We start from the raw sequence: 10,876 nt of genomic DNA, 5'->3' as shown, positions 1-10,876 counted from the left end.
TCAGAATGGGCACATATCTAAATTTCATTTGTGATTCATAGATTCAAGATACAGAGTAGAGTCTATTGTTGGACCAATGGTGGTTTTATCGTTACCAACAGAATGCTCCCATACACTGAACTATTTTGTAACAAATCCATTTACAAAGGCCTTTAAAAACATAGGCCCAATACAAATTGGAGAGTGGGGATTCTTTTCATTATTGGAAAATGTAAGCAACAGAAAATATGATTGGGTTGTTCTAAAACATACGGATGACAGAATGCAGTCTAAATTTTATGTTTACAGTAGTCTTGATAGGGTACTGCGAAGGGCTATTGTTCCACTTGGTGGCACTCCACCCCCTAAGAATGGCATGTTTTATAAAAGTAAACTGTTTTGGTCATATCTGGACAAAGAGTATGAAGATTATCTTCAGTACGGGTATAAAATATATTGGTTTGATGTAATAAAAAATGAATGGGGTTTTTCATTTGTTCCAATCAGTGACATATGGTGTATGTCGTTAGCAATATACATGGATTAATTGATATGCCTTGCCAATGATGGCTCCACTTCTGTATGGTCAATTGAAGAATTAGATCATTTACAATTTGGTCAACCGTGTGTTGAACGAAGAATTGAAAACTTTGAAGATGATTGTGGTTTTAGATGGAAGTTGTTGGAAGAAATTTCTGCATATATGTATAGCAAATGTCTTGGTTATCTTCCATTTCGAACAGTTCATGCTCTGGTTCTTATGTGCAACTACAGTGAAGTCTGGGTTTTGGTACCCAACGTTGGAGGATTGCAGTAATTTGATTGAGTATGGAAATGTTTTTGCAAGAAGAACCCTCAGTACATTATTGATTAAGGAAATATTCAAGTAAAGTTGTTAAGGGTTAAAGACTGGATGTATATGTATATGTATATGTATATGTATATGTATATATATATATATATATATATATATATATATATATATATATAACTGAGAATTGTTTTATAGTGCAGGTCGAACCAGAAGGAGAGTTCCTAGCCAAACCTCTTCGTATTCTCGATCTGCACGAAACCCTCAGCACATTATCGATTGGGGGAATATTCAGGTAAAACAGTTAAGGGGTAAAGACTAGATATATATGTATATATGTGTGTGTGTGCGTGTAACTGAGAATTGTTTTATAGTGCAGGTCGAACCGTAAGGAGAGTTCCTAGCCGAACCTCTTCATATTCTCGATCAGCAAGAAACCAACTTGTGGAAACGATCCATCCCCAGGCGAAAGGCTTATCCCGCATTATTTCCTGAAGAGGAAGAGAACACCAAGGACGGTGTTCCACATGAGGGGGGGGAGATGTAACACCCCCAAGTTGCATAAACTTTCATGAAGATTATTAAGTGAATGTTTGTTTTTACTAAAAGGATATTTTAAATGTTATTTAATTTGATAAGGAATATGAACTGTTATAGGAAGCAGCCAAGAAACATGTGGTAATTACCTAAATCATAGGTGGTAATACTTTAAATAAAACTATTTTTTCATTTAAAATAACAATTGCCAAGAAGTGCTTACTCTCTACCTGAGAGAGGTAATATAGAGAGGGGAAAATAGCAGAAAAGGCTCCTACAGCTAGGTGGAATAAACTAACTTGCTCAGTACAGTCAACAAAGAGTACAATTAGAGGTTGGACTGTAGTCCTGAGGCCTTAGTACCGACTGTAATTGGACTAGATCCAGCATGGAGAAGATAGAAGGTGCTCGGGGGAGATTTTGGATGTGATTGCCAGACTCGTGGCTGGGAGGAGATACCTTTCGAAAATATTATTTTTACAGGTTAACGATTAAACTGAGGTAGCAAGTTTCTTAATAGTCTTAATGTTAAACCATAAATATTATTATGTACAGTAGTCATTATTATTCGTTTTTCAAGTTAATTAGAAAACTAAAGGAGAACCCATCAAAAAAATCATTGTTGAACTGTAATCACAACTTCACGTAGTAATTATTCATGTCTGTGAAATAGATTAATTATACTAAACTGTGGTTGTTAACATTGAATTCACAGGAAAGTGATTACGATGATAAGCTACCTTTTAACAGTTTTGAACACTTCTGAAGAATTCCACAGAAGATAAAACCTCTAATAATAGAATGGAATACATGATTAATCTGACATAAATAGAAACTGACATCTAGAGTAGAGTCTGGAAAAATCTAAGATACTGACAAGAATCCCTACACACACTAAACATATATAATTGTAATTTCATAAAATCCAAAAATTAAAAATATTGGTGCACTATGCCAATGTTATGTTTTAAACATCGAAACCCAAAGAAAGACAATGAATAGCCTCATGATAACGTAGCTACCACAAGTCGGACAAAACTCATAGCCTCATAAATCTTTATATATATATATATATATCAAAAATGAAACCGACAAAAAAATGCGAGACTTCATTACCAAGCTACTACAGCTTAACCCTAATGTTCACATTCAAAGATTATGCGCAAGAATCAGGCGTTTGTTGCCTAAACTGTTCACACACCTCATACAAACATAATTAAACTAGTTCAGTGAATGGAAATGCAATAGACAGGTATTTAAATAAGCCTCAAACAACCGAGCAATGACACCTCCATTAGGGTTTGAGAATAATTATTACATATAGACTTTAAACATAAAGGACCAACTCGAAATCCCTTCAAACTCATTATAATTATAGTCCAATAGTGGTGATTGCCAACTGAAATGGCCGGTCAAGTAATTTAACCCAAAAACAAAGAGAATCACGAGAAGTTGTGTCTTGATATTAAAGTTTTTCTTTTACAAAAAAAAAATAATAAACGACCTCTTTATCCTATGGCCAGAGTCTAACTTCAACCTGAAAAGCAGTGGCCATATTGTGAGATTCTGGAGTATAGCGTACCTGCAAGCCAACAGAAGGTAAGGCATGCCTTTGCCTTCAGAGTCAAAACTGGCGGCTCATTTCTAGAAACTCAGCTTAAAAATAATATAGTTATGGTTTTACCTGAGATAGGGGCACACCTTTGGTAAGTCACCCACCTGCAAAGGAAAATGAGAACCCTGTGTTAGAAATAGGAAATCCATTCAAAAAGGAGCATAGTTGTAAATTTTTAGAGAAACCTAAATAGAGGACAACCACTCAAGCAATCACCTCATAAGTAGAAACTTAAAGGTTGTAGATGAGATGGGGAATTTGTTGACTTCATTCATCTCTGAAACTACTCGACTCGCCTCTGTACAGTGGCAAGATAAAAACCCTCAGAACTTTCCTAATCATAAACAGTCTTCCAAACATTGTTCCTTTGAGCAAGAAAAAGCATATTGGGACAGCTGAGAGAGGGGTTACTTGTCTAGGTTCGATGGACGGACCCTCCTTCTCTCAATCCTCGCAAAGCGCCATTGACAAAGCTTCAGCAAATGCCATAACCCAAAACCTTGAAGAGCAGCGCGAAGCCAAATGAAGAAGAATCACAAAGCCATATACAACAAAAAACAATTGATAGTTAAACTAACCAAATATACAATCTTTCCCTTTTTAACTATTTTGGTCAAATTTAATAATTGAACATTTTAGATATTAAAGAAAATTTTCACTAAATTTTATAAAATTATATTAATAACTTTCAATTTTCATTTCCCATATCTATAAATTAGGGCGACCATAAAAATTAAATGGTTGGTAATAACACTCCAAACATGTACTTGATGGTACACCTCAAAGTTGATAAAATTAAATAAATAAATAAAAATCATAAGTATTAAGTAAATTATATTTCTATTTAAAAAATTGCTATTATTCCCCTCATGAGTTGTTTTTCATGGTAATAATTATGTGGGGGATCATGTCCACCACCTCGTTGAAAGGACATGGCATTATGAAGGGGGTGGTGAGGCCACCCAAATGCAAGCTTAAGCATGCAATTTTTTATTTCTACCATGGCCCTCAACATTGGAAGAGGGAGAGGATTGTACATAGATCTAAAGAGGCAAAGCAATGGGTGAAAACAACCTGTATGGTTCGAAGGTTATCCTAGTACATGACTGTAATGACTAGTATGCTATGTGGTGGGATTTAAATTGGTTGCTCGACATCTAAGTGTTGGGATTTCACCTTATCCCCAATCTGAAACGGAACTCAAGGAGGTGGGCACGGTCAATTATTAGGGATTCAAATATTGTTGCATTGTAGGGAGCACCTAACTCATGGTCTCAATGTCAAATGTGTCTGTGGTGCACCCTTGTCACTGAAAAGCCTGCAAATATTTGGTAATTTTAAATTCCTTTCCCTCTTTTCATTACTTGATTTTGCTCTGGACAAGTTGAGACCACACCCCTAGTTCATGTTTATGGTGATGTGCTAAATGATGTAACTATTTCAAAGTTTACATGAGGTAATACAAAATCAACACTTAAACATATACACATTTAAAAAAAATGTATATTCAAGATTCTTAACCATGGAAATTCATCCTCACTTTGTCATGAAAATTCTTAATATGTAAACAAGATTTGTCGAAATGTGATGGGCCAATATCATGGCTTGTGAATATGGAATGCCCAAAAAACCATTACTCATTTCATGACACTTGTTCAGATAATAGTTTTTCAATTAATTATTTTAATTAAAAAGGAGAAAATGCATAATTACTTTGAAAAAAATATTAATCTTTGAAATTTTTAAAATCTGATTCACGATTCCAAGAGATCGATTACAATTCCATCCATGGAATATTTTTGTTGACTCATCCAGGAAGCCTAAACCTAAGAGTGTGGATAGTAATGAACCTTTAACCTCTTAATTGCATAGATGTTTTAATGAGAGGAACTCAACCAACTAAGTACCTTTGATTTGTGTATATTACTGAGAATATTATCAATATTCATAGTAGTATACACACATTAAAGATTAATATTTATCTCCAGAATAGTTATGTTAATTAAATAACAATCTTTAATAACTCCCTATTGATTATTGATTATCATGCATAACTCCCTATTGATTATTGATTATCATGGGGTAGGCAACAATCCGTCAAATAAAGGAGTGACCTTTCATTCAAATTCATACATTAATTAACATGTTTTAGGTGATATGGTTGCATAAGCAGCTGCAAATTTAGCAGTCAAAGTTGCTCAATATCGGTGAGTGAATGCACGAGTATCTTCAAAGAAACCTCCGTTAGCAACACTTCCAGAAAAAGTAAAAATATTTTCCAGGGAAAATGTGTAGTTGCGATGGCCATGTTTTAGCAAGAAAGTTATGGAAGTACCAAAGGAAGTATGTGGATGGTGCTTTGTGTGTAAGTAATCTCCAGGTAGTAGCAACCATTGTTGGTTGAATGTAGTTGTAAGAAATATTATGACAGAAGTTGCTTGGATGACAACTGGCCTTCATCCAACAAAGAATGCCGACGGTCATTTTCCAACCATTATAGCTCCTATATCGTATATATAGGAGGACCAATTACATGGCCTTTTGGAGGGTCCATGGGAGAATCCATCCTACGGAAAACATTTGTGGAAGTCAATTTAACAAGCTTCAACTTTTGCCAAAGTCAAATATTATCTTCTGAAAGTAAAAATTTATGAGATTATTTTTTCATTGTAGATTGTTTGAGAATTGCATTCCAAAATTCATATAATCAAACACCCAATTATTTTCCTTAATCTGATTTGGTTCCATTATTTTCTTAATCGTGTGAACTGTATGGCAATTGTGACATATGAATTATTTCTTATTCATGAGATTATATGGGGATTGTGATTAGTTGATATTTTCACCCTTTTAAATTGCAAGCTAGAAATCAGTGTCAGACATGTTGCACTTGCAGCAACTTGGAGCAGATACTGTGGTCTCTAGCAATCGAATTGGTTCAGTGTAATTGGCATAACCCCAAAAGGTGGAGGTCATTTTCAACTTGGTTATGGCCATCGTTAACCTAAATTACTCATAATAGTTGACTACAGATTACTCACAAATCAAAAAACACTATAAATTATTGAAACATAAAATTAACTATGTGGCAGTATAAATTAACTTTTGCACCCAAACAAGTGGAATATGGCTTCTAAAATTTACAAAAACTCAATATATAAAACATTCAATTGAGATTTCTACTACCACCTATATGTTGTTCTATCATTGTTCATTGTAAAGCATGTCACACTTTTTTCTACTTATTTAAAAGCCTTGTAAAATATTTTTTTTTTGAAAAAAATTAATCCCAAATCCTTGTGGATCTAAATAACCTTAAGAATTTTCTAATTCTAGATATAGCTCCTAAAAGCTATTCTATTCAATTGGATGGATGTCTTACTCCTGAAATTTTCACATTACATCTATTAGCAAGCCATCAATATATTTCAATTCTCTTTTTTATTCTATTAGAAAATTGCATTGACCTCATCATCAAAGGCATATCCATTTCTATTAGCAAGCTATCAATATATTTGAATTCAATTTTGTGATTTGTTGGGATAAATAGCCCTTTTAAAGTTTCTCAAAGTATTTATTTGTATTAGCCAATTATCAATGTATTTAAATTCCCTTTTTGATTTGATTTGTTGAGATAGATAACCCTTTTAAAATTACTCAAAGTAACTAGATCTATATGGAATAGGAATTCAAGGTTGAATTTAAACATTTGATTCTGATATTACCAGAGAAAATTTAGAGAGAGATATAGACATTTCCTCCTTGAAGAAGGCCTTGTTAGGTGTGGAGTTCATAGTTGTATCTACTTATTTTACTAAAATCCTTCCCCAAATCAAGCCATAAGAAACCATAATTATCCATTCCAACTCCAATTAGATGGATTCAAATAAGTAAATAATATACAAATATTAACACATGATCTCGATGTCACGTTTCTATCACTCCGAATTTGATTGTTTTGCCTTTTGACATTCATCCAACCAGTCAGTAAATCTGCAAACGAGATGAAATACAATCGTTATAATGTAAACGAGATGAAATGCAATCGATTAAACATAAATAATTATAGCATACGAAAATGTAAAATATAATGTTTCATTCGATACAGTTTACAGTTTGTTTTCATCGGATCGCTGGAAACTTACACGTCAATGGGCTCGCTCAAATCTGAATACATTGATAGAAAGGAAAAAAGCATTATTGGTTAGCTCATATCCATGTAAAAGTTATAATTCTAAACGAATCTCGAATGAAAGAAGTGACTTGATCCACACTAAGAAGTTAATAACATGGAAACTCACTGTTGATTGTCATGGAGTAGGCGGCTGCGCACATCCTACACTTGAGTTCTCCGATCATTTGCTTTCGATCCCTATTGCATGGGCCAATTATATATAGGCGCGTTAATATATAAAAATCATAAGCGTTAATATATATAAATCATAAAATTGTGAAGAACTGAAAAACACGAATGATAGCTCACATGGCACATTCCACTCCCGCTGGATGGCTACAAAATGGACAGTTGAAAACAGTTTCTAATTTTGGTTGCTTTTTGCGCGGCTTATTTGAAGCAGTGGACTTCTTTCTTTTTCCCATAATAACAATCGCAAATACTCAATGATTTGACGAACGAAACCCGAATATAAACTCCTTTTGGGTCGAAACTATAATCATAAAATTTTATGTTATGATATTTAAGCTTTTCAACGGTAACCAATATCCATATAAATACATCATTATCACCTATGAAGTTTATTTTTCATTGTTAAAATCTAGTCGGCTCAAAAGGTTAGAATTTGGCGAGCAGAGGTTAAAATTCGGAAAGTTCTTTTTGGTAGTTAATTTTAAGTGATTTCTAGCTGTTTGCATTTAGGTTATTATAAGAATAATTATGTTGATTATATAATCTCCATAGATGTATTTTTAATATTTTAACACTCACCTGTTGGAATATTAATTTCAACCGCTCAGCGGTTTTGGAAAACCGGCCCGGTCTCCCCGCACCACCATTCGCAGAAGGCGGTATCCGTAGTAGGGGCCCCGACACAATCAGGACGCGCCACGCGTCCCCTGTACAACACCAAATCCGCCTGCTCCCCGGACGTTAAAGTCCGTTTGGTTTGCCCGAAGTTGGCTCCCGAACCTCGTTGGATCAGCCAAGTGATCTGGGCGCGCGATCTCAGCCGTTGATTTCCCGAAGATGCATACCGCCCGCGTCAAATCAATTTTTTGCGTGGAATGGAAGTTTTTGGTTTGACCGCCGGATGGAAGAATTAATGAATATTAAGTGTTGTTCGTAGTTTTTGGTGAAGGCCCTTTAATATGGTTATGGGCATATAGTTTTATATGTTTTTTAATATATATGTTTTTTATATGTTATAAAAAAAAGAAGCCCGCGTGCGGTAGTTTTTATGTGTAGTGGTGGCTGCGCGTGTTGTATCTTTTTGGTGTGCATTGAGGCTGCGCATGGGATGCGCAAGAGAGAACAGTGTGTTATGTATGGTGGGTGCACACGGTGGCGCGTGTGATTTTTTTTTGTTGTATTAAAAACGCACAGCAGTGCGGTAAAAACTGAACAGAGGTGCATTGTAATTGTATTGAGCCCGTGCGCATTTTTTTTCATGGAAATGTATTGAACGCACAACAGTGCGAGAAGTTAAAGAAAACAGGGATGTAATGGTTTTATTCGCCATTGTAAAACATAGGAGCAACAAGAAATGTTGTTGTAATACCCACAGCAGTGGAAGACCAGGAATGAGGAGACAGAGTTTCTCCAGTGAATCCCTCTCTGCGCAGAGGATGAAGTTTGTAACAGTTTTTGTTTTTAATCAATAGAAAATTGTTTTTATGGCTGTGTAATGGACTGTTATGAGTCATTCTGTTTTAATAGCTTCCCTGTGCAAAGGTCCTGGAACAAAGGAAACAGAGCATTGGCTCTGTGATGTTTATTTTGTTTGGTTTTGGTATTTTCCCATTCAAAAATACCCAACAGTGGTATCAGAGCTAGTCCAGGCTCTTTGAAGACTCAAAGAAGCTGAAGGAAGGTGTTGTTGCAGCAGTCAAACTTCTCCAGCAGTGTGAAGACTCAGCCAAAAGAGTTAAGGTATTTTTCAAAGCTTTCCTTTCTGTTACTGTTAAGAGAACAGTCAATGATTTAAAAGAAAACACAGTCAAGTATTTGAAGCCTAGTTAAGAATGGCAAGGTCAAAGAAGAAAGCCTCCAGGTCTGTTAAAAATGTGTCTCTCTCCTCTATTAAAATAGAAGACAATTTATTTGAATACATTTTATTTGAAACCCCAAAGTTTGATGGAAACTTTGATGTATGGGAAATAAAGATGAGGGCTTTCCTAATGTATGTGGGGATTGAAGTCTGGGAGTCAGTGATTGATGATAGCAAGATGGATAAAGAATCCATGGAGTATGATGCACAAGCAACAAAGACTATCTTGGATGGACTGCCTGATTCTGTGAAGAGGAATCTAGGAAAATATACATCAGCAAAGGATATATGGGACAGACTGCATGACCTTCATGCAAAGGGAGCACTGACCATGACAATGAGTCAAGAAGAAAATTATGAACCCATCATAGAAGCTGAAAATGAAAAGGTTGACCTCATCAAGCTTCAGGTAAGAGAAAGGGATGAAGAGCTTGCCAAGCTTAAGAAGGAGCTTGACCAATGCAAGAGGAAGCACCATGAAGAAATCATATCCATGACAAATCAGTTGAATGGAGCAAAGAAGCAGGCAGATGTCTTGACAAGTCAACTTGAACAAAGACACAAGAAAGTGAATAAGCTTGTGGAAGAGATTTGACAGTACAAGGTAGAGGTCTCCTCCCTTAAGTCCAAACTACAAGAAGCCAAGAAGCAGCCACAAGGAGCTGAAAAGAAAGTGAAGAGCAGTCAAGCAAAAGATGAAGAAATCTCCAAAATGAAGACAGATATTATCTCCTTCAAAATAGTAGCAGCTGAAGCTACTCGTAGCAAGGAAGAAACTGAGGAACAACTTGCAAAGAAAAATAATGAATGTGAAAAGTTAGAAGAAGAGATTGTCCTCCTAAGGAAGAAGGTTGAAGGGATGAACAAGATCATGAAGAGCTCTCAAGCTTTGGATGACATGCTTAGCTATCATAGATCTCCATCTGATAAATCAGGACTTGGGTATGTAGCTGAACCCTCAAACAAGGATGATGATGCTTTAAGCAAAGGAGATGTGAAGAAACCAGAAAGAAGGTGTGATGCTCCTAGTTCCAGCAAAGGCAAGGAGAAAAATGAAGGCTGCAATAGAAGAAATCCTGCTCCAAGCAGAAAACCAGCTCCAAGAAGAAATGTAGCTGATGTCAAAGAGGCAAGAGGCAATGGTTATCATCAAAGGATCTCAAGGCAGCAAGGGTTCAGAAGTGCATCAAGAAAACCTCCATCTCCCACGTATCAAAGTTCATTTTATGTTTATTGTTATTCATGTTCAAACTTTGGTCATATGGCAAAAGACTGTGGAGCATTTCATAAAGATAGATGTTGTGGTCTTCGACAACCTCCAAGAAACAATTTTAGAAGAAATCATGAAATTTTATTCATGAACAATGTTGAATGTTTCAAGTGTCATAACATTGGGCATATGGCACGAGATTGTAACTTGACATGGGCTCTTACACAAGCTAGACCCATGCAAAAGAAGAAAGTTACAAAAGTATGGAGAAGGAAGGTAATATAGTGTGAAAGCCCCTTGAACTCCACAACTGATCTAAATTTATTTTGAGAAGAATCTGCCAAAAGAAGACAAGCATACACGAAAGGGGAGCTTGTAATTTTTTGTTGCTGAACTGTCTTAACAGTCACTCTTTGATGAAGACCTTTTATAAGGGAAAAATATGAAGTTAAATCTGCCATAAAAGCAGAGAAGAAAAGGGGACAACGCTCAAATGTGAA

At 35.5% G+C, this 10,876-nt stretch overlaps 1 protein-coding gene across 1 annotated transcript; it reads right to left on the bottom strand.

Annotated features, from left to right (window-relative positions):
• Positions 1-6,880: 6,880 nt before the first annotated feature.
• On the bottom strand, positions 6,881-7,541 carry LOC149265383 (transcription elongation factor 1 homolog). Its single transcript, XM_089403706.1, has 4 exons — positions 7,426-7,541; positions 7,244-7,314; positions 7,088-7,109; positions 6,881-6,935 (listed from the first exon to the last, which is right to left on the bottom strand). The coding sequence occupies exons 1-4, from the start codon at positions 7,539-7,541 to the stop codon at positions 6,881-6,883; spliced, it is 264 nt and encodes an 87-aa protein (XP_089259832.1).
• Between the last annotated feature and the right edge of the window lie 3,335 nt (positions 7,542-10,876).

Source organism: Pinus tabuliformis, chromosome 6 (assembly GCF_031772625.1).
Source record: "Pinus tabuliformis cultivar Carrire ecotype Pingquan chromosome 6, CPIR1, whole genome shotgun sequence".
Lineage (NCBI taxonomy): Eukaryota > Viridiplantae > Streptophyta > Pinopsida > Pinales > Pinaceae > Pinus > Pinus tabuliformis.
Note: the sequence above shows the minus strand (reverse complement) of the source record. Positions and strands in the feature narration are given on the sequence as shown.

Bases quoted from the DNA above. Each gene is read 5' to 3' on its own strand.
- LOC149265383 (XM_089403706.1), bottom strand. From the start codon at position 7,541: ATGGGAAAAAGAAAGAAGTCCACTGCTTCAAATAAGCCGCGCAAAAAG. The intron at 7,110-7,243 runs GTGAGTTTCCAT...CAATGTATTCAG, and splicing joins CTACTCCATGACAATCAACA to ATTTGAGCGAGCCCATTGAC. The intron at 6,936-7,087 runs GTAAGTTTCCAG...TCTCGTTTGCAG, and splicing joins TTGAGCGAGCCCATTGACGT to ATTTACTGACTGGTTGGATG.